The 25,434-nt window shown below is 33.7% G+C and overlaps 1 protein-coding gene across 1 annotated transcript in view; it reads left to right on the plus strand.

Moving 5' to 3' along the window:
• The window catches only part of LOC142340434 (uncharacterized), a 77,405-nt gene that overhangs the window by 7,414 nt on the left and 44,557 nt on the right, over nt 1–25,434 (plus strand). The window contains exons 2-5 of the mRNA XM_075391009.1: nt 9,627–9,991; nt 15,480–15,603; nt 18,650–18,949; nt 20,891–21,127. Coding sequence (XP_075247124.1) covers nt 9,848–9,991; nt 15,480–15,603; nt 18,650–18,949; nt 20,891–21,127 — 805 coding nt within the window. The 5' untranslated portion in view covers nt 9,627–9,847. The remainder of the gene's footprint in view (nt 1–9,626; nt 9,992–15,479; nt 15,604–18,649; nt 18,950–20,890; nt 21,128–25,434) is intronic.

The raw sequence follows: 25,434 nt of genomic DNA on the forward strand, positions 1-25,434 counted from the left end.
TAGCTGGCAGAGGCTCAGCTGCTTCATTTCAAGAAGAGATTCTTATGTTACAGATTTTAAAGGTCGAAATCTTTAATCGCTTACTGTTTTTACCAGTCACAACTGTACCTATGCTATAGTATGTGTTACTTTTTTCTGCTGTGATCCAGGTTATTCTAACCAAGGCAACCCAGGTTAAATGGAAACGATTAACATATTAATCTTGCAGGAGTGTATCAGATTATTCCAAGAGCTTTTGTCACCCTACAATATTCTGACAGAATCACACAATTCAATCATTCACTTTAAGAGAGTCGCCTTCCTTTTCAAGATTTGTCTTCCAAAAGTTTGCAATATAACCGCTCTTTTTATGAAAAAATGGTGTTCATAAACGCTTTCGATGGCAAAAACAGTATAATTTTGTCTATAGGATAAAATTTGAAAATCAGTAAAAATGTTATTTGTTGTTTTTACAAATTCATTAATATCTGGTAATATTCAGAAATTTAGGAAAAATAAGAGATAGTTGATTTAATTTCCAAGGTGTAGAAAAATTATATTTAGGTGGTATTTGTTAAGGTACCCTGATTTCAAGAGAACAAAAATTTGTTGCTGCTCCTGAACGAGTCAATCTATTATTTGCAACTACCTTTGTTTCATAATTTGTTAAATATACAGTTTGTATTTTTATGCATGACAAAGCTAATATGTTAATGAAGGTTTCTTATAAACTTTTTTTTACACCTGCTTGAAGATCATTTTGGTTTTCTCCACTGGAGGGCGCATGTGCAGATGTTTTTGTTGCAAAATCAACTCACCAGCTATCTCAATTTTTTAATAGGTTTTATTAAAAGCAGTTCTAACGACGACGAATACTGGTTCTCTATAGCTATGCTGAAATAATAAAATAACTTAGCTAATTACCTCTCCCTGCCGATAATAAAAAACACTGCTCTGAGCTTTCAGTCAAATTGAAATATCAGTCTGCTTTTGCATTAAGATACAATTTAGTTGCTCTCAATTCATTCCCATGGCCTTTAAATAGCTCATAGTCAAAAACTAGTTCAGCTTAGCAGCACGGACGAGGTGTATGTGTTTCAATTCAGCGAGAAAACTTGAACTTGCAAAGTAGCTATGTGGTCATTAGCCTGTATTATTTTTAACAGAAAAAATTTTTTAACTGACAAAATTATTACTTAGCTATAATTTGAGTTATGTTATTCTGAAACCACCCAGATATTTAGGGATCGATTAACTTATCAGATCAGGCAACATTTTGCCAGAATCAATTGAGAGCTTGCGTCTCTTTACACGAGTTTCTGTCAGAGTTTTAGAAGACAAATACTTATCTGAAGAGAGTAGTTGGACCAAGGATAGATAATAGATATTCGTCATTTGCTGGTAAAACAATATACATTTTGTAAGTAAAATAACACTTGACAGCAAACAATCAAATTTCCGTTGTTTCAAATAAAATAATAGCCAGAATCAAACAAAAATACAAAAAAATAGGATCTGCAGTGTGTTTTGTTTTCCAAGTTTGAGTGGTATAGAAAATAATTAATTACGGTGTAATTGTTGATTAGAGTACCTGCATTTCTAAAACTATACATATTTTTCCTAATACTTGAATGATTGAGTCAACCATATGCATCAATGTTTGTTTTTATACAGCTTCTGAACAAAAGTTTGATTTTTTCTGCACTATGAAGATAAAAATTTAAATAAGTTTGATCATAAAATCATTTGACCCCACGTATAGATAATTTTAAGTTTGTCAAATGAAGAGAGCGTATAATGATCTGCAAATCTACCTCATTAAAAATCTTAAACAGACCAGAAAAAGCAAACGTGCAAGAAGTTTTCGTTGGATTTTTTAGCAGCGCTACTGAACAATTAAAACAATTTTCTATATTAGTGATATTATGGTGGTAAAACTTTATTAGTGTGTAAAACATTATTTATTTTGTGAGTATAATAACACTCACAGTAGCAAAAAGAATATGATTTTTGCTGTTTGAATTACAATAATAGCCAGAATTAATTGAGAAGAAAAAATTTAGGATTAGCAGTGTTTTTTTTGTTTTCCCAGGTTGAGTGGTTTTGAAAATATATAATTTCCGTGAAGTTGATTATTAGGGTACCTTCGTTTTTAGTCGTAATTCTTGAATGACTGAGTCAGCCATATGCATGACTGTTTATTTTTAAACAGCTTCTAAACAAGAGCTTAAAATGTGCCTTATAAAGATAAAAATTTATTGAAGTTTGATCATAAAATCATTTGAACTCCACAAACAGATTATTTTATTTTTGTCAACTGAAGAGAGCGTTTATTGATGTGCAAATTTACCTCAAGAATTAACTTAAATAAACCAAAAATGCAAAAGTGTTAGAAATTTTCATAGTATTCTGTAGCAGCGCTACTAACCATTTAAATTAATTGTCTATAATAGTGATAATTGACGTAGAGTTTTGTGCTATATATAGTTAGATATACAGTGCCTATTGCAATAAATACTGTTGACGTTTTTCAATATTTTTTCGGAGATACAATCCACTTGCTCTCAGTTCAATCAAAATAGCGTTTGAGTAGCCTCTAGGATATAACTAGTTGAACTCAAAGGCAATCAACTCAAGTTTAGCTCAATGACAAGGAGAGAACTCTATCTACAGAAGTAGATAATTGAGCTAAACCAGTAAGCACAAAAGTTTCTAGTACAAACAATTTCAAGTACCCTGCATTTTGGTTTTCATATTTTTTGGACCCATGCAGGCCAGCCGAAGATTGTATTGTAATCGTATCAGTTTTTGTAGATTGTTGTCATAGCTTTTATCATAATGGAAGACTTTAAGACAGAATCTTAAAAGACAAACTAATCTGTGAAGAAATTCCTAAATTATGAATTTTTGTCCGATAGGTTTTGTTCAAGTTGTGTTTTACTAGAGTTTGCGATATAACAGTTGCTTTTACGAAAAAATTTTAAACTCATCTGATGTCAAAAACAATGTAGTGTTTTTCTTTATAAAAAAAGTTGAAAGTGTCTCAATTTTTTTGTTTGAAGCAATTAATAAATAACCAATATTATTCAAAAGTAGAAAACACTAGGTTTATTAGTTTTGCATTCCCCATTTTGATTGTTTTAGAAAAATTTATATCAAGGGTAGTCTTAGTATAAGCGCATTTTTAGGTGAAAATATATTTGTTGTTATTCGTGAACGATTCAGTCAGCCACATGCATCGTTAGCCTTTCTGGCCCCCACATTTAGACAACTTCTAGTTCATCACTATAGAGAGATCTCTTTGTTGCAAAGCAAACTCACTAGATAACACAGAATTTCTAAAATTGTAAGTAAAAAAATTTAAATTTATTTTGTAGCAGTGCTAGTATCAAGCAAAATGGTCGCATTCTGCATCTCTCTGGGGATATAAGTCAAATGAAACAACAAATCAGTGGAACAGCGCAAAAACATATTTAGTTGAATGCCGCGGCAAACTCTCAGCCGTCTTGCTATACGTATTGAAGAACTTGCTTTGCGTATTATCATTTGGCTTTATGCAGTAAATACTTATTATTTATTCCTATTAATTACACTTGTATGTAAGCTAATTCCTGTTTTTTCTTGGATTTATACGGATGAACTGGCATGGTCATCTTTTGAGCTCTTGCAAAAACCCTTTTCCAACACAATTTTACAAGACAAGTGTGCATTATCAAGGCAATCTTACCTAATAAATTTTCGTCTGATAATTTTTGTACAAAATCAACGTTTGTCGCACGAGATTTCTGCAAGCCAGACATTCACTATGTAAAAAATTGAGGGGTGCAAGCACAACAGATGGTAAAAACAAAATAAAATGTTTTTAGTGGGGTAAAACTTGAAAGTCAATTTATCTAAAACTTTCGTCAATATCACCAAAAAAGCAAGTTTAATAAAAAAAAGATTACCAGTGTTTTTGTTTTACCCAGATTGGTTGGTACAAAAAGATTAAAGGAAAATGTTCAATTATGAAAATAATATAATATATTGCAATCTTTTTTTCTGTCCTTAATGCATGAAAAGATACTCAAAGCGCGCGAATGAATCAACAAGAGTGCAGCTGAACTGGAATGAATTATTAACATTGTCACAAAACAGCTATTTATATTGTGAGATCCAACAAGATATGAATATTTTGAAAGAAGTTTGCGAGGTATCAAACGATGGATATTTCTTGCAAGAATTTTATTCGTTTATGAATATATCTTGCAGGTTAACGTGACTCCAAGATTGAGTCTGTTTGCTGCTAGTAGAGACGAAAATTTTTTTATTGCGCCCCAAATTGAGGTGTGCGTTAATAATCAAACAATTAAAAGCATAGAGGGGGTAAAAAGTACGTTTTTGACGAGCGTCTTATTAAATACTGCATACATGAAAAAATATTGTGAGTATTGAAAGGAATTTAGGTTGCTACTGTAACTTTGTCTTTGTTGTTGGGAATCTGTGGCGCCATTACGATTACGATAGTTGTTGATTATATTCACTGACTGAGAGCTGATATTGTTCACATTTTGGATGATATTCTGCTGATTTTGAGCTCCCATCTCCATGTCGATTGCTATTTCTAACGCTTTAGTGCGCGTTACTGTCTCTTTGAGTAAGCGCTTTGGCGTCTCGTAATCTAGCCAGCTCAAGTGAATATGTGGCGTATGAGTATCGTCTCTGCGTCGTCCACACTACAATTATTGCTTTGAGGAGAAAAAAACGAAACTATCGTATGCTTTTAAGGGTTTTTATGAAAGAATCGTTCACGACTTTGAAGAGTTTTTTCATTGATTTTTTTTCAATAAGAAAAAGTGGGTGCGTACTTTTGAAAATTATACGACCTTCTTTTCCAATACAGAGGTAGAGGGTTCATCCCCGCAAAGAATGCCGATTTCATCGATTTTCCTACATCTACTCTGCCATGTTTCTTTAAGTTGTTGATTTCGCATCTTGCGTCCCTGACCATTGCTTGAGAATTGTTTTCAACTGCTCTTCATATACGAAAAAAACTCCTGAAGGTGGTCTGCATAGACGAAATTCAAGCTGAATACCCTCTTTTGCCAGTAGGGCGAGTTTACATTGTTGAGTCCACTTCTACCACGAGAGAGGCGCTGTGATTGTTGCCTTTTCCCAGAAGGCATCCATGTGAAGAGGGTTTTTCTGGAATCAATTGCTGACTGCGCCATGTTGTACTGCCTAACTTCAGACTTGAGACAATTGCAAATTTACCTCAAGAATTAACTTAAATAAACCAAAAATGCAAAAGTGCTAGAAATTTTCATAGTACTCTGTAGCAGCGCTACTAACCATTTAAATTAATTGTCTGAAATAGTGATAATTGACGTAGAGTTTTGTGCTATATATAGTTAGATATACAGTGCCTATTGCAATAAATACTGTTGAAATTTTTCAATTTTTTTTTCGGAGATACAATCCACTTGCTCTCAGTTCATTCAAAATAGCGTTTGAGTAGCCTCTAGGATATAACTAGTTGAACTCAAAGGCAATCAAGTCAAGGTTAGCTCAATGACAAGGAGAGAACTTTATCTACAGAAGTAGATAATTGAGCTAAACCAGTAAGCACAAAAGTTTCTAGTACAAACAATTTCAAGTACCCTGCATTTTGGTTTTCATATTTTTTGGACCCATGCAGGCCAGCCGAAGATTGTATTGTAATCGTATCAGTTTTTGTAGATTGTTGTCATAGCTTTTATCATCATGGAAGACTTTAAGACAGAATCTTAAAAGACAAACTAATCTGTGAAGAAATCCCTAAATTATGAATTTTTGTCCGATAGGTTTTGTTCAAGTTGTGTTTTACTAGAGTTTGCGATATAACAGTTGCTTTTACGAAAAAATTTTAAACTCATCTGATGTCAAAAACAATGTAGTGTTTTTCTTTATAAAAAAAGTTGAAAGTGTCTCAATTTTTTTGTTTGAAGCAATTAATAAATAACCAATATTATTCCAAAGTAGAAAACACTAGGTTTATTAGTTTTGCATTCCCCATTTTGATTGTTTTAGAAAAATTTATATAGAGGGTAGTCTTAGTATAAGCGCATTTTTAGGTGAAAATATATTTGTTGTTATTCGTGAACAATTCAGTCAGCCATATGCATCGTTAGCCTTTCTGGCCCCCACATTTAGACAACTTTTAGTTCATCACTATAGAGAGATCTCTTTGTTGCAAAGCAAACTCACTAGAAAACACAGAATTTCTAAAATTGTAAGTAAAAAAATTTAAATTTATTTTGTAGCAGTGCTAGTATCAAGCAAAATGGTCGCATTCTGAATCTCTCTGGGGATATAAGTCAAATGAAACAACAAATCAGTGGAACAGCGCAAAAACATATTTAGTTGAATGCCGCGGCAAACTCTCAGCCGTCTTGCTATACGTATTGAAGAACTTGCTTTGCGTATTATCATTTGGCTTTATGCAGTAAATACTTATTATTTATTCCTATTAATTACACTTGTATGTAAGCTAATTCCTGTTTTTTCTTGGATTTATACGGATGAACTGGCATGGTCATCTTTTGAGCTCTTGCAAAAACCCTTTTCCAACACAATTTTACAAGACAAGTGTGCATTATCAAGGCAATCTTACCTAATAATTTTTCGTCTGATAATTTTTGTACAAAATCAACGTTTGTCGCACGAGATTTCCGCAAGCCAAACATTCACTATGTAAAAAATTGAGGGATGCAAGCACAACAGATGGTAAAAACAAAAAAAAATGTTTTTAGTGGGGTAAAACTTGAAAGTCAATTTATCTAAAACTTTCGTCAATATCACCAAAAAAGCAAGTTTAATAAAAAAAAGATTACCAGTGTTTTCGTTTTACCCAGATTGGTTGGTACAAAAAGATTAAAGGAAAATGTTCAACTATGAAAATAATATAAAAATTATTTCAACTTCGTGCAATCTTTTTTTTCTGTCCTTAATGCATGAAAAGATACTCAAAGCGCGTTAATGAATCAACAAGAGTGCAGCTGAACTGGAATGAATTATTAACATTGTCACAAAACAGCTATTTATATTGTGAGATCCAACAAGATATCAATCTTTTGAAAGAAGTTTGCGAGGTATCAAACGATGGATATTTTTTGCAAGAATTTTTTTCGTTTTTGAATATATCTTGCAGGTTAACGTGACTCCAAGATTGAGTCTCTTTGCTGCTAGTAGAGACTAAAATATTTTTATTGCGCCCCAAGTTGAGGTGTGCGTTAATAATCAAACAATTAAAAGCATAGAGGGGGTAAAAAGTACGTTTTTGACGAGCGTCTTATTAAATACTGCATACATGAAAAAATATTGTGATTATTGAAAGGAATTTAGGTTGCTACTTTAACTTTGTCTTTGTTGTTGGGAATCTGTGGCGCCATTACGATTACGATAGTTTTTGATTATATTCACTGACTGAGAGCTGATATTGTTCACATTTTGGATGATTTTCTGCTGATTTTGAGCTCCCATCTCCATGTCGATTGCTATTTCCAACGCTTTAGTGCGCGTTACTGTCTCTTTGAGTAAGCACTTTGGCGTCTCGTAATCTAGCTAGTTCAAGTGAATATGTGGCGTATGAGTATCGTCTCTGCGTCGTCCACACTACAATTATTGCTTTGAGGAGAAAAAGACGAAACGATCGTATGTTTTTAAGGGTTTTTATGAAAGAATCGTCCACGACTTTGAAGAGTTTTTCCATTGATTTTTTTTCAATAAGAAAAAGTGGGTGCGTACTTTTAAAAATTATACGACCTTCTTTCCCAATACATAGGTAGAGGGTTCATCCCCGCAAAGAATGCCGATTTCATCGATTTTCCTACATCTACTCTGCCATGTTTCTTTAAGTTGTTGATTTCGCATCTTGCGTCCCTGACCATTGCTTGAGAATTGTTTTCAACTGCTCTTCATATACGAAAGAAATCTCCTGAAGGTGGTCTGCCTAGACGAAATTCAAGCTGAATACCCTCTTTTGCCAGTAGGGCGAGTTTACATTGTGGAGTCCACTTCTACCACGAGAGAGGCGCTGTGATTGTTGCCTTTTCCCAGAAGGCATCCATGTGAAGAGGGTTTTTCTGGAATCAATTGCTGACTGCGCCATGTTGTACTGCCTAACTTCAGACTTGAGACAATTGCTTCGTGGCTGACATTATTTGGAGGTAGAAGATTGCGCCGCGTCTGCTAGATGACTCAATCGAAATTCCGAACCTTACTTTCCTTATCTGGAGTTCCCGCTGCATTTGACTGATTAAGGTTCTCAACTCACTTTTGAAGAGGGATTTGCAAAGTTTCATTACAACTGAAATTTAGCCGCACAAATGAAAGAATGAAAGATAATTTACAGTTTTAATCAAAACAGGAAATTGAAGTGAACATTAGCTGATTACAAACAGCGGCAGAAATTTTGAATTTGTTTTTGACGTGAAGAGACGTTTCCAGTATGATACATAAAAAAACTAAATCAAATTCTTCAACTAATTTGTGTTGAATGTAAATTGAACTAAATGCTGCACTGAGTTAGATGAAATTGCACTAAATACGGTAAAGGATATCTGTAACAATATCCAGCCCGCATGACAAAAGTAAAATCTGATTTTTGCCGAGCTAAATTTTGATTATTAACGAGCTAATTTCAGATTCAGACCATTGACAAACTGAATTCTGATCATTTGAGTCTGATTAAATGGGATTTCGAAGTCAGATTTTAGGATGATGACGCTTATAAAAATAACTGTCGGTAAATTTTCGCAAGTAATTAAAAAAAGGGTTTCTGATATTTTGAGATATTCTTGTGTTTTTGTGTGTTCTTTAATTCCTCCCATCTCGTCGGGGCCGGGATGTAGCAGATCCCGGTTTTAACAAACCCCAGGTTTTTCCTGCTTTTTGCTGGTAATTTATGTGGGTCGAAGCCAGATTTCCAATGGGAAGAAGTAGAGCCCTAATTTGTAAAACAAATTTGACATTTGGAAGAAGGGAAAGAATTTTTTTCAGGAAAAGCAAGTAATTTTGAGATCTCCCGGGTTGAGATTTTGTCAAAAAAATAATGTAAGATTAGCGGTGAATAGCGGTGAAAAAAAAACTTTTTTCACCGCAAAGCGCCTGCATCTTTTATCGTTGAATGCCGTGAAAGCGCTGACTTTTTGTATGATTTGCGGTTTTTAGCGGTAAAATTTTTTTCACCACATTCTGCTGATAGCGCTGAAAAATTTTCTTTCAACGCTTAAGCATTCATCGCGTTGAGCGCAAATTTTACATTTTTACTCAAGTTCTCCGCATAAGCGTTGACACCTCGACCCGGGTTCCTAGCAATCTAGATCTGCTTTTTCATTAAAGTGAATAATGCAAAGTCTCCATCTTGAATCTGATTATGACCGGTTATCATTTGGATGGGTCTGTTCATGGCTGATTGTATAATAGTCTGGATGGGTCTGATCATTAACACACACCTCGACATGGGATGCGCAAATATTTCAGTTTCACAAAATGCGTCCACTTCTAGTATCAGAAATTCAAATAAATTTCCACTTCGAGTAAATTTTTGTTTGGCTTCTATTACTTAAGGCTATGATTTATTTCATATTTCTTATTAAATTTTCATATTTCCTAATAACTTTTTACAGAAACTGATGACGAAGGCAACAAGTGGTTTGTCTACAATTTGTTGCCTGGACAAGAAAACCTACTTTCAGCTGAAATTGCTCTTCGGTTGAATCGGGCCCCGTTCAACGGTCTATTGTGTGCCGATTATTTTGAGGACCTGAAATTTTATGCAACAGCAGAGACCATATTGATAAACGAGCGTAACCAATATTTGAAATCAAAGTCAATTTGGACGGCTGATATGGCATTTTGGCTCACGTTTGGGCAAAAAATGGCGGAAAATGGCGTTGAAATTCAGGGCGGGGCCTCATTTGTTGCTAATCAGTTCAATCAAATGGGTTTCAACGACGTGGGACTGGACACCAAGGGTCGGCTGACTTTACAGGTTTCTGATTTGAAAACCAAGCAACACCTTGTTAAAAGCGAATATTTGATCAATTTAGGGAAAAAAAGGCTTAAGATAAATATCGAAATATCTGCCAATTGTTATTGCGTCCTGTCTCTTTGGTAGTTGAAGACAGAGAGTTGAAGACAAGCTTGAAATGAACCACTGCTGCCGTGTTGGCTCCAAAATTTAGAGAGGTTAATGAAACTTTTCAATGATCACTTCATTGGTTCCAGCTATTTCTATTCAATCAAAAGCAAGCAAGTTTCATAGGTTTGATAACAAAAGCAACAACAAAACTTCACACGTGTTTTAGGTTTTTCAGGAATGCTAAATCAAAAACTAACAAAACCAACAAACGCAAATGAAGACTGCTCATTTATTGCTTCAAGTGCTGTCAGTAAATTTGCGGCCGTTGTACTTTCCAAAAAGTATTACGTAGTTGCGCAAAATGAAATGTCACATTTTCAGCTAAACTTCGAAGCCTCTCGAACAAACAGACACTAATAAAGACGATATTCTGCTCATTTGCGAAGAAATAAAAAAAGAATGGGAAGTGAAAAAAAATCAAACGAGAGTAAGCAAATCATGAAATATTCAAGTTCAACACAAAGCTCAACAAGAATCACGACAAAACAATAAAACACATGCTGAAAAATAACACTGGTCATTTGTTAAAAAATCCCCACTAGAGTTTGAATAGAACAATTTTTGTGGATAAAATTGAATATGTCATACGAAATGATAGGAAGTTATTACTCAGTTAGTAGCCAATGGATCACTTAAAAATCATAATATACTTCGCAAACTCAATGCTAAATAAGTACACAACCACTTTTTATTAAAATCAAGCAACACAATGTTACAGGCTATTATTTGATCAAGAGGAAAAAAGACTTTAGAGAAATGAAATGATAACTCAGTTAATAGGTATTAGATCACTTGATAGTCTGAATACTTTGCGCAATTTCAATAATAAATAACTGCAATACCACTCGTAGTAAAACAATCAAATGCGGGGAAGTATCGCATTTTCCAGTCGAACGATCAAAAATAAACAAATAAAAAGTTTGTTCAGAAATGGTTATTGAAAATCGAAAGGGGAGATGAAAAATCCTCTAGATTATCATTTTAAAATTGCTTAACGTCTAATATTTAACTGCTCTGAGTTCAATATCAGGACCCAAAAACTATCAGAGTGAACAAACTGTAAGTCCATTAGGTATGTTAACCCATTTGGCATCAACACAACGGATAAATTTTCACTAATAAATTTGGTTGATATTGACAGATTCTGTTTAACTATTCGTCACTTTTATGTTTTTACATAAGAGCACAAGACTTATTGCCTATTAGCGTGGAGTGAGATGAGTTTTGTCCACTGTAAACCACAAATCTTTTAAAAGAAAAATTCGAGAAAATTTGTTATATTCCAGATAATTAATGCAACAACGATCCCACTGTCTTAGAACAATTCTGGGAATGCTTAATCAGTTTTTGTTTAAAAATATTCTAACAGAAATTGGTGAAAAAAAATCAAAGTATTTTTTGTTCCACTTACTCCTTTTTACAGATCATTGTGGACACAATTACCCTACATAATGCACGGATCGAGGTGTGGTCAAAAATTAGAGTAAGATTTGCAGTGAATAGTGGTGAAAAAAAAACGTCTTTCACCGCTAAGCGCCAACATCTTTTAGCGTTGAATGCGGAGACTTTTTGTAAGATTTAGTGATTTTAGCGGTGATTTTTTTCACTGCATTCAACGGATTTCTGACAAAAAAAGAGACTGTCGTACACGGCTCCGAACCTCCCACATCCTGCATGTCAACAGCTTCCTATTACACTGCGCCATCTGTCAGTTACTTAAATGATATTTTCTAAGAAATTAAGATAAGCGTTGAAACTAGCGACAAATATTTGTTGGATTTGTGATCTTAGCGGCGAAATTTTTTTCACCGCATTCTCCTGGTAGCGGTAAAAAAAATTTTCCGCCGCATTCTGTTGGCAGCTTTGAAAACTTTTCTTTCACCGATTAAGCGGTGAAAAAATTGTTCACCGCTTAAAAGTTTTTTTTTCACCGCATTCATGGCAATGAGCGCAAATAATATACTTTTACTCAAGTTCACCGCAAATCTTATATCTTTCAGCAAGTTTTAGCGATGACACCTCGGCCTTGGTACACGTATTATTAGCATACAGAGATTAAGTTCTTATCAAATAGTATGCATAGTTGAAGATGTTTTGACGTAAATAATGATAACCGTTAATTTCTGAAAATCAATATGAAAATAATGCTTAACAAAGTCGAGATTTTAACTCACGCTGAATAGATTTTGCTGAAGAGAGAGTCCTTTTGTGTTGAGTATTGGTAGCCAAAGCCCATTTATTAACAGTGCAAGTAAAATTTTCCGGACCCTAAGCAAGTGGAGCATTCTTCAAGTCCTCTTCTTCAGTTTTTGGATGATATCAAATCCCCACGTATTTTGTAAATAACAGTCGGTTTCAGTAAACCACTGGAAATGTATATTTAAAAAATTTGAGGCGGTTTGCAAAATTTTGTTGGAAAGAGTTTTGCATACCTTGTTTTGTTTTGGCAGAACATTATTTAAACCGAAGTTGCAGAGCTTTTGGGCAAAAGTTTCAGTTTTTCTATATATTCAAAACTGATGTAGTTTTGAAACAATGAAATTTTTCTCAATTAATTCCTGCTTAACTCAATGGCCTTTGTATTTGATTTCACGGTTTTTCAACAATTCAAAAGAGCAAAAAATAAACTGCTCAAAAGAGCTAAAAACAAATAACTGTTTGAAAGCCACGCAATTTTTTCAAAGTATCGTTGACTCATTTTGAGCAAATTCTCACTTTTTCACTGTCGAATTTCCACGGGTTTCAATTTGCGAAATTTAAGATTCTACAAAATGCAATATCATTTCGAAGTTAGCAAATTTTAGCGACTATCTTTTTTATGAGTGCTTTCTATGATAAACATTTTTAAATCAAAATGAGAAAACAGGTAATCTTGTAAAACAAATTGATATAATTTGCATTAGTGGACCAAAAATGCTAGCTAAGCTCTATATCTAATTCTACTTGACAGATTGCCCGGTTTTTTGCCAAGAGAATTGTCTTCACTTCAAAAGGGATTGCAGAAACTTAAGGATATAAAAAAATCCTTGAGCAGAAATCATTGAGGATGTGCTCAAGGATATAGAAAAAGTGATGAGAATCTTCCCAAATACAAGATACCAAACCTAAGGGTATCAAAAGTGAATGTTGAACGTAACTGATTAAGAAGGTAAATTTAACTATCAAATTTGTGGTAAAGATTCGTCTGGTTAAATTCAATAAAAAATATAATGCGCAGTTGTCGAGACAATAAGGCAATTGAAAAGTTTTGCTGATTGTGGACATCTTGATTGCTTTAAGACAATTGCCAATAAATTCAAAGACCTCCGAATAATCATCCTTTTTATTAAAAAGAAAGTATTCTTTAATTATTGATAAGAGAAGCCATATAACACGAAAAACAGCTGTACGGGCCCTGAACCCTGAAACTTTTCAAATCCATACGTTTTCACAAGTACTATCTTTACTGCTATCGGGTTAATGCTTTTAGAGAACAACGATTGCAGGCAAACATGAAATTTAAGATATACAACAGTGAAAGGAAATTATTTGCGAGCTCAAAAAATTTATTTTTCAGAATTCAGTTTGGGATATTACAAGTTTAAATGGAGGTTGCTCAATACCACTTCAACAATCTCTTTTAGTTGTAGAGAAATAAAAACAAATCCTTAACAGAAACAAATTAAGTTGAATTTTAGTTGAGTCTAAAAGAAAATGCAATGTATAATAACATGTAAACAAAAACGAGGAGACTCTAGCAGATCTAAAAACTAGATTTGTGGAGGACGCATGATTTAAAAAATAGGCGAGTTAGTTCAATGACCTGTCACTTAAATCTGATATAATTGCTGATATAGAATATGTGTGAAATAATGGGGATCCAATTTTTTAAAAAAAAATTCGGGAAGAATTGTTTCTGTGAGACAGTTTATTTCGTGAAACAATCATTTGTAACAAAAGAGATCTGGTGAGATTAAGTTGCAGTGAAATTAACATTTTAAGTTAAATTCTAATAGAGACGCTACGTCTAAATTTAATATTGAAAATATTTGACATATTGAGCTTGCATGCTTTTTAAAAACGTAAACATCTTATAGTCTTGAGGATTGATTATTTACAAAAGCCCGCATCAGTAAAAGAAACAAAATAAAGACTAACTATTAAAAAATGTGTACTAAAAAGTAATAACCAATAATAAAAATCAAGGTGAGATAGAAGTTCAATAGACTAGCCTGAAAAGAATTATGTACCTTCATGTTGTGGGTCACATGTAATCTTCGAGAGATTTTAAAAAAACTTAAAAGTTTCTGTTTTTAAGAATCCATAATGATAACAAACCTATCCCTGATTTTCCAGTGCGCCCAACAAACCGCTCAAGTGTTCCAAATATTTGCGAATTAGACCAATTGTTGAGTGGAATACTTCAATTATTAAGAAAACAATGATGCATTTTGTATAATTATAGATTTAAATTGCACTTCATGTGATTTCAAGTGAGTTTCAAGAGATTGTGTCAGCGGTTTCTAGGTCTCCATTTTCGGCAAACTTAAACAAAGTGGACCGAAAAAGATAGCAAAAAATATAGCAAAAAATTAGCAAAATTTAGCAAAAATTACCGAAAAAGTGAATAAACTGTCGAACATTCACAAAAAATTTCAACCTCAATAACTCCCTGTAAAAAACGAATTTCGAAAAAATCTTTTCTACTTCTATTTTATAGGATGTATGCGCTTGTTGATGATACCACTCACAACTCTCTACGATGGATATATCGATCGGCCAAAATTGTCTGAACAAAAAAAAAGTATATATAGTTCTTCCCTCCCAACTAAAATGGAGGTCAGAACAATCAGGAACAAAATTGAAAGCGGGCATAATTTGGCGCACATAATCTTTCGATTCCAAAAACTGTCGCTAAATAGAAGTGCAATTTTGCTTTGGTGTCCCACATGATGAAATTTTGAGTCGTGTACTCAACTAAATTATAGTATCTGCATTAAAAAAAGATGAAGATGAGTGTTTTTAATTGGGTACGCTGTCTACTTCTACATTTCTTTGTTGAATTCAGTAAACTAAATTGTTCGAGTTGAAATGCTCAGTTTCATTTTCGTGTTTTTAAGTTCTCCGTGTTTCTCCGTGTGCGTGTCTATGTTAGTGTGTGTGTGTGTGTGTGTGTGTGTATGTGTGTGTGTGTGTGTGTGTGTGTGTGTGTGTGTGTGTGTGTGTGTGTGTGTGTGTGTGTGTGTGTGTGTGTGTGTGTGTGTGTGTGTGTGTGTGTGTGGGTGTGGGTGGAGAGTGTATGTGAACTGTGTTTTTGAAGGTCAGATAAGCGTCTGTTTGGAAAAATCTGTTCTATTAGGGCGACGAGAAGGATTTCCATGTGAGCGTGGATGGAGGAAACAGTCTCATTTTTACTGTTAAAGGACAACTGATGGTGACTTCTGAGAAGAACGGAGGCGGAAACATCCTTTACAAAAGCAGAGGTTATTTTTCATCGAGTATCATCCTCAGACATGATTATTCCGTTCATGATTATTACGATGTGACCTTCGTCTAAACTTCTCAAGCTAAAAAATACCAGCTGTATGGACGCAAAGAATAATCGAAAAGTAAGCTCTGCAGAATGCTGAAAAGGAATAAACTATGCTCAATAGCGCTGGTAACTGCAAACGTAACACTGAGTTGAAAATTTTCAGCTTTTCTCATAATTATTTTAGAGGTTTTTAACATTCTCACCTTTTTGATTTTCATGGCGTTCAGCTTATTATAAATTAAGACTTATTTGAACAAAAAAACGCAAAAGCGTCGTCAATTCATCCTATTGAGCTTTTAGTCGATTTTTTTATGTGATACAAATTTTTCAACACAATTGATCAAAAGATATTCTCAATTTAGCTTCAGAAGCGGAGAAGTCGATAGAACAAAAGATTCTTAACATTTTGAATAAATACATCAGAAAAGAATATATGACTTTTCTTGGGATTCAAAGCAGACACAACAACTTTGAATATTAACTGTTATTATCGGAAGACCTCTTGCTTGGTGTGCTAACAATAAAAACATTGACTCGTCTTGTGGCATTTCCCTTTTTTGTGGGTTTTCCAATTTTTGCTTCTAACCAAGATTAGGATTCTAAAATAGAACAATCAAAACGTGTCACCCAGACAAGGACCTCAGAGCATTTCAGCGCTGAACCAATAAACTTCATTGTAGGTCCCAAAGTACGTTCTGACACAAAGCATAACCAAATTGCCTTTTTGCACAGTTCATTTTCATTCTGTTTAACTTGAGTTCCTCAGGCTAAATTTATCATGCATTTCCTAAAAAAATTACTTTACGTCAAAATTGGGTCTGAGAAGCTTATTATCATACTATTGTTGCGATAATTTTAATTACTATAGTAGCATAGTCGCTCTATATTATTAACTTCAATAATTTCTAGGTGATTTCAGCAACGCCCGCTTAACTACGTGGTTACGATATGCTACGCAAAAAAAACTTACTATTAGTGACGCGGAACTTGACGTCACAGATAAAACAAAACTGTTTGACGCGAGTTAAGATGAACTTATTATTTTTCGTGAAGTAATTATTACTCACGCTTTGAGACTACCCCGTGTAAATATTGAAAGAGCTAGCCTTCAAAAAATTCCATGAGACAGCTTAAACGCTGATTTGCTCTCCCAACAATCTCCGTGCAAATCTGTTAATTTAATTGTAAAAAAAGATAGTTTACATTTATATCTAGTACGCAACCTGTTGCTCATTAAATTCAACGTCATGATATCCAGATTTGCGCCATACAAGAGAAACCATTTCATATCAAAAATACCTTTCTGACATTTTCCATACTTTGAAAAACAGTTTGTAATATGTTTTATTGAAGGTTTGTTTTTATATGACAACTCATTAACCGCCTTACAGGCCTTCGTGCAATCTGTACGTTTTTTAATGAATTCAGATATGACTGTTTTCAGATTGATTAATAATGCTTCGGAAAAATTAACATAACCAAAATGAGTTTATGTGAAAATGAGTTCACAGGGAAGCACTAAAATGTTATCAGAGATCATTTCAACTGTTTGATTTCTTTGTTGCGGCAATAATTTTTCACCAGTAAATTATGTTTTACGAAGAAGAAACTTCACAAATTTGATACGAGCAAAATTCATGTTCAACATTTATTCTGCGAGATTAGGTGATAAACCTAATGAATCTGCTGGTAGATGCAACAAAATATATTTCTGAATATATTTTTTCTCCATCTTGATAATTGCGGATGTTTTACGGCAATTACTTAGGTTAATAAAGTTCAGCATTTTGAAGAACTTATATTTCATCTCAATTCTCTATAATTAAAGTAGCTTCATCAAAATGTTAAGTAATTGTTGCTGGAGTAATCGCTTATCTCCTGAACCGGGTCGAAGTTTGGTAAAAAAAAATAATAAAAGATTAGCGCTGAATAGCGGTGAAAAAAACTTTTTTCACAGCAAAGCGCCCGCATGCACTTTTTCCTTTGCCGCTTAAGCGGCGAAAAAATATTCATACCTGAAAAGTTTTTTTCGCCGCATTCATCGCATTGAACGCAAATCTTAAACTTTTACTCAAATTCACCGCAAATCTTACATCTTTTAGCAATTTTTAGCGGTGACACCTCATTCCGGGGAATAATCGCTAGTTATCAATCAGTACTAAATTGTTGAAAATTTTGTATCAGCGCCCCATCAAAAATCTGATCATGTGTTGGCAATCTGCTGTGAAAACGAAACTTAAAAACCTGTTTTTAGGTAACCGAATCATTTTTAGGTTTCTAAAATGTTTTTGCCGCCAATTCCTACGAAATGCATTAATTATTCGTAGCATTATTTCCAATAACTTTTATTATTCTTGTTAACTTCTCATTTTTGAGGTTGCAAGGTCTTGAACAAAACATAATCCAAAAGTTTGGCAACTATTCATCAGGGCTTGAAAATTTTTCGAAATTTTTAAGACCTTAAATTGGACACCCAGGACTCACAAAGACTCGAAATTCGTTCGCCGCATTTAAATTCAAGTTCAAAATCTTGTTTGATTTTCAGTTGGTGAGGAAAACTCTAACACTAAAAAACGAGGTTAGACATAGGTTCACTATGAAAAAGCATCATTACACAGCAAAGGCAGACCACAATATCCTCGGTCCGATTTTTGTCTGCAGGTTTTTGAATCTTAGTGTCGCCTTATATTTAGCAAAACTGTTTTTTTCTTTGAGGTCTAGTTAGAAATCTTTGGGAACTATCTGCCAGATTGTTCACAAGATATTCTAATTTTCCAAATTTTTGGATCATTAAAGAATGGATATATATGGTATATACCACTGTAAAAAAGCGGGTACCAAGTTGCATGCATGATATATTTGAAATCTTTCAGGTTCTCGGTTCAAGTTGCAAAATATCCTGCAAAAAATCTGAAAGCTTCGAAGTTTATCGTACTTTTGAATGTGAATACGTGAGGAAGGCGCTGTAAAGTAATTCGCGTTCTTTTTGCTAACAGACGTGGCTTTGAAATCCTGCAATGGGCCTGTTGATGGAGTCGTCAGATTTGGTACTCTGTATCACGGAAAGCCTATTCACATTAAAGAAGACTGTCCCACTTTTGAAATATCGGTCAGCAAATTGAATCACGAAACTGAGATGGTACTACAAGACATTGATCACGGTGGCAAAGATGCAATTGGCTGGTGGCGTGATCAAAATAACCTTTACAGTGTTTGCCCAATAGTCCCAGAAGGAGCAGAATTCTCCGGACCAGTGAATTCTAGCTCCGATTCCCTTGGATTAACGTGCATCTTCGGTGAAGTTTCTTTTTGTGGCTGCGAATCTGTCAGCTGAGCATAGCTATAGTGCTGTGGTCTAAGTTTTTCTTATGGTTTCATCTTCTTACTGTTTTTGCACGCTGTAAAGATCGAAAGATCGGTTTTGATGATAGATTCATCTCGGGTCAAATTCGTATGGTTAACATCCCGGGTCGAAGCCCAATGCTTAACTCGCAAGAACCTGTAAGTTTCTTGCAAATGATGGTTAACTTGTGAGAACTTGCAAGTCGAATGGTTGACTTGTAAGAACTTGCAAGTCGAATGGTTGACTTGTGAGAACTTGCAAGTCGACTGATAAACTTGTAAGAACTTGCAAGTCGAATGGCTTACTTGTAAGTCTCCTGCAATTTCGTTCAAGTTGGGCTCGACTCCTATTGGTTAACTCAATTTAACACTCAGTCATTTACCGTAGAAAGCGTTTGAGATTTAGCTACTCAATTTGGATAACATATAACAATGCAACCTAAATTGATAATAAGTTTACTTCTCAATTTTATCAATTCTAGAGGTCCTTTTGTAATTCAATTAACGAACAGTAGATCTCAATTGGCTTCTTCACGATTGCTTTTTTAAAACCGTTCCTAAAAAATTTTACTCTTTTTTGACTTTGATCGAAGTTTCAAATTCAACATGATGTCAGCATTTTCTCAAAATAATTTTGTGACCCTTCATTTTTTAAAATTTTTATTTTATAATTTCACTCTACACCTTTCCAGATTCTATATTTCTGAAGCATCTGTTTACAATCATATCTTGCAAAATTTTATTGTTTTTAATGCAATATAGACAGAAAGGTTATCTGGTAACAACCTATATTCAAAGAAATTATGTAAGAAATTATGTAAGTCAAATTTTTGTCTTTTAGGAACACTGCCACTTGAATGGTTAACTTTCAAGACCTTTTTAAGTCGAATGATTAACTTAAAAGAACCTGCAAGTCGAATGGTTAACTTGTAAGAATTTGCAAGTTTTTGGAAGAAAAAATTGCAAGGCGATGCAACGCCTTGTAAGTTTCTGCCAGAAACCTGCAGGTTCTTACAAGTTAACCACGCCCTGACCTGTGACAAGTTAACCTCGACCCGGGAGTAAGCACTTGCATCACTTCGCCAGTTTTTCTTCCAAAAACTTTCAAGCTCTTACAAGTTCACCATTCGACTTGCAAATTCTTAAAATTGAAACATTCAACTTGCAAGCTTCCTGACAATTAACCACTCGACTCACAGGACGCTTACAAGATAAACGTGTGACTTAAAATGTATGTTCTTTCATAAAATATTTGAACGATGGCTTTTACAAAATAACAATTCTGCCTATATTGTAACAACAGATATAAAGATATAAGTTTAAACAGATGTTTGCAGCAAAAAAATAGAATCTGAAGACCTGCAAAGTGAAACATTAACATTTAAAAAATTATTTAAAAAAATGAAGTGCAAATAAATTATTTTGAAAAAATTGCTGACATATGAAGATGAAAATTCAATCAAAGTGAAAGGGGTGTATAATTTATAAAAAGCAATCGGGAAGAAGCTAATCCAGAAAATTGAATAGCAAGAAGAATTCTTCAGCTGATAAAACTGAAAAGTAACCATTTGTCAACATAGGTCACATTGTATTATGTCATCCACACTGAACAACTAACTCACATGCAATTTCTACCGTAAATGACAGAATAATATATTGAACTAACCAATTAGAGTTGAGCTCGACCGGAACGCTGTAAAGATTAAAAGATCGTTTTTGATGATAGATTCATGCCACTTTTTAGCTGTTGGTGTGTGCGTGACCTGATTTGTTACGCCTATTAGCTTTGGATTTCTAGAATGTAGGATATTGGGCGAAATCTCGACTAGGCGAAGCCATTTTTTGTACCCCTTACGCAAATAATTTGCGATAAATTATCTTTAGTGTAATTTTAGAGACTCCATGCATATACGGACCACTGACCAAAACCAAACTGAATATGACACAAATTGCTCATTGCAAAGAGTGGGGTCAGATGAATTCGCTCTACGATTGTTCACATGCGGCTTTTGGTTATACAAAGTACACCCATGCATACTTGGCAGCCAGTGGTATTTGCTACTTTTGTGTTTCAACCAACACCCTCACTCTCTATAATGGAACTTCGGATGACAGTGTTTGTCTCCTCAAAGGTGGGTAACTTTCCGGTGGGTTTATTTTGAGAAAAATTGACTGAAAAAAATTAAATTGTGAATTGTGATGAATCAAACCAAAACATTCAACCGAAGATTTAGAAGGAAATTGAGATAGCACGATTGTAAAACAAGACCGATAACTTGATAACAATAGTAACTTTTGGCAATCAACTTATAGAAGTCGTTGAAAAGTATCTTTTCAGCACATGAATTGGTACTTATTTTCTATGCAGCGTTGATATGATTTTTGACAGTACTTTGAAGCGTCCAAAGATGTCATTGCAAAACTTCTAGCCATAGGAGACCCAACGTTGTCAATTATTGCTTCCAAGATTCACATTTTTTTCCTTGCGGACATCACGGTTAAGTTTAGAACAAAATTATGAGATAAAGCAGATTTTTAATGCTTTAACATGATTGGATACCAAAACTTTTGGGAGTTATTGGATGAAACCCTGAATTTGTTACTAAAGCAAACATTTAAATCATCATTATTGTATACAAGAAAACTTCCTCTTTTATATAGTTTTATTGATTGTGTATGTTTTTTCCGTCCTCAGCCCACATAAATTGATATCTCCATTCCGAGTCCAACCTCGGCTTTAGTTCTTGGACAAGTCGCACAATTTTAATTGCCTCAAACTATTAAAATGTCTTCTGTTTCTTCAATAACTTGATCCTTTTGTCGCACCTTGAAAATCGCACAATACCGGGTGTTGTCTGTTCCTGGAGGGCAATCGGTGAGCAGTGGAAATGTCCTCGCTAATTGAGAGCTAATTGACAAAAATTCGCAAAAATTTCTCCTTTAATTGTTCTTTGTTCTCAAAGATGAGCATTTTGTTCAGCATGCCGTCTCCGTCCACTATTTCAGGTAAAGCGATTGATCTGATGATGTCCCTCCTGTTAGCACTCTCTAATTTTTTCAACTTTGATAATTATCTTGAGAGTTGGTGTTTCTTCTGCAAATACTTTTTTGCAACGTGATCAAGTACTTCTTTGTTCACATCAACAACAGCTCTGTCCGAAAAATATTTGAAAATTGTTATTCGATCATTTTTCATTTTTCAATTATCGATGGTAATATTAGTCAAAATAGTCGGTTACGTCGCTCTCAAATCCAGTGAAGCCTCGCTGCGGCTTGGATCTTCAACCACCCCATCAATTGTTCTCAGAATAACACAAGGTCTCCTTTCAGTTTCTGTTAGCAGAAAATGGGTTGTTGTATCTGAGTGATGGTGGAGTTTCAGCGATTGAATCACTCTGATCCCTAAAGTCACAAAAATCACATTATCATCCGGGGTGAGGTGCTGGAAGTATGAACCGGGTAATCCAGACAAAAATTGGCCATGATCAGACGATACAGGCAAAAAATTGGCCATGATTCGAACTTTAGCGAATTAGTGCGAATTAGTGCGAAATATTCTGAAATAACGCGTTCATTTCTCGACTAGGCCGGAACATGCGAAATTTGGCAACTATGATTCGAAGGTGCTACGATTCGAATTTGTGCGAGTATGATCAGACAAAAAATCTGTCATAAAAGTTCCCTACTCTAGTCGAGACCTGGAATTATTAAAAGACCCTACTCGACAAATTTAGGGTATGAAAAGGCTGTCCTCCGCGGATATTGGGTATGAAAAGAATTTGTGCGGACATAATGTGATGGATTTTGGTGCATATGGCGCCTAATTTTACCTCTTTTCATTATTAGCGGTTTATTAGCGGTATATTATCAAATTTAGTGATTGAGGTTTTGTCTTGTTTTCCTTGTATATTCTGATCCACATAAAAACTCTCTTTGGCAAAAGTCTTTGTTGGTCAGATCAGTACAGAAGGAGCTGTACATTAGAACCGGCAGTATCAAAGACTTGCACAGGTATTTTTCACTCATGTGCTCAGGTCTCCTGTCAATAAGTAGAACACTCGATTCGGTTTTTTTAAACTTGATCTGCGAAATCTCACCCCAGTTTAGTTTATATATCAATACTCCTCGTTTCATGATGGTAGAAGTATCAATTGAAATACTCTTCTCTTGGGACTGAGAGGGAATTAATCATACTATGATTCGCATTGTTTCGATCATTTAGTCCCATTTTTCGAAATAATTCGACTGTGAGAGGGAAACAATCAGACCAAGATTCGCGATGTTGCGAACTTAATGAGACTGTGAGAGGGAATTAATTATAATTAATGTGTGTATATGAATGTATATATATATATATATATATATATATATATATATATATATATATATTTATATATATATATAAATTTTTATATATAAATATATCTACATCTATATATATGTATATATATATATATATATAGATATATATATATATATATAATATATATATAAATTTATATATATAAATATATCTATACCTATATATATATATATATATATATATATATATATATATATATAAATATATATATTTATATATATATATATATATATATATATATATTAAGTATATATAAAAATATATATATATATATATATACATATATGTATATATATATATATATATATATACATATATATATATATATATATATATATATATATATATATATATATATATATATATATACTTGAGGGAAAGCAGAAAACTCCGTCAATCGTTCCATTATTGCGCCAGTTTCGATGCAATAATATAACTATATATTTTGATACAATAATAACTGTCGTATGGACATCAAATTAAAAAACCAATTTTTCAATTTTAAAAATATGCGTTCCAAAAACAAATTGGTTTCAAGTTGCACAAAGTACATATATTTTGAATACCACAAGAAATAAAAGATTGTTTGAAACTCCAGCTGTAAACAGCAGCCAATTGAGTCTCAAAACCTATTGTTAACATAAAAGATAAATATTCGTAAATTTCAAATCCATCTTGAGAAAAATGGACATAAATTTTTACGCAGATTTATTTAAATTCTTGACTTTCACATTTTACTGATTGATTTGAATATTACGCCAAGTTAATGAAATGATTTGGATATCCACCTTCTACGACACAAGAATCGTTCTTGCCGATGCAAAAAGACAATCAAAAACATTCTAACACAGAGCAAAACTAGTTTGACCTTGATGCAACCACGTAAAAGCCTCGGGCATTTGTAAACTTTTAACGCGTATGATCTTACAAATTTCTTACAAAAGTGTCTCACAAATACTTATTAGATTGAGCGTTAACTGACTAATACTTCGTAAGACAATTTATCGGGTCTTACACGATAAATTCTTTTATTAGGTCTTATAAGATCTTAAACGATAAAAGTTCATTTATTGTCAGATCTTACAAGATAAAAATTCTGCCATATAAGATCTTGCCCGATCAAAAATCTGCTTGACTAAAAATATATGTCGTTTAATATCTTATAATACTCCTATAAGGCCTCATAAGATAATCATCCGAAAACTTTGACTAATCTTTTTGATAAGATTTATTTAAACAGATTTTTTAAGATAAAAACTCTTTAAAAATTATCTTATATTCTCTTTTGAGACTTATAAGATACTGTGAAAAAGGTTATCAGGAGCTTTTTCTGAAGCAGTGATTATCAAACAAAGCTGAAAATTTTTTTCAAAATCAAAACTCTCCATGAGTGCTAATTGGTGCCAAAATACCTAGTGTAGACTAAGAATAAAACTGCCGCAAAGGCAGACTCGACAAGTTGTTTTTGTTTCATTATTTGTTAGCTGACCGATTAAATTTTTTTTTCAGAGGGACTTGACTACGTTATACGGCAATATTGAAATCATTAAACATGTCTTCTCAGATCTTACACGATAAAAACTCCATCCTACGTGAACTTTCATCGTTTGAGATCTTGTACGATACTTATCAGATCTTATAAGATAACAATTAGGCAAAATTGAATTGCTATCTTATATGATCTTACACGATTAATGTTCACGTAAGTCAGATTCATTGGAGAAACTCTGTGCAATTATTTTGTGAGGAACCTAAATTCTTACTCCAAAATCTCACCTGGTTTCAAAGGAGTTCCGGTCTTAGCAAATAATTGAACCTTATTCTAATTAAAATTCTGTTCTTACGCGCTTTTAGCAAGTTGTTAGGAAGTATTCGGATCATATTTCCTCAACTAATGTAGCGCAATGATCATTACGATGCCGAGGTATACCCCAAAATTTCCGCCTTAGTAAAATTGTCTCGGAAATGAGTTACATAAAATGAAAGAAATTAGATGACATCCTTTGTATCTTACTTTTCGCAAAAGTGGTTCCGCCAATTTTGCAAAATAAAAGAACATTCGGTGCGAAAAGTAGG

This window comes from Convolutriloba macropyga, chromosome 5, assembly GCF_964194025.1.
Source record: "Convolutriloba macropyga chromosome 5, txConMacr16.3, whole genome shotgun sequence".
Classification (NCBI taxonomy): domain Eukaryota; kingdom Metazoa; phylum Xenacoelomorpha; order Acoela; family Convolutidae; genus Convolutriloba; species Convolutriloba macropyga.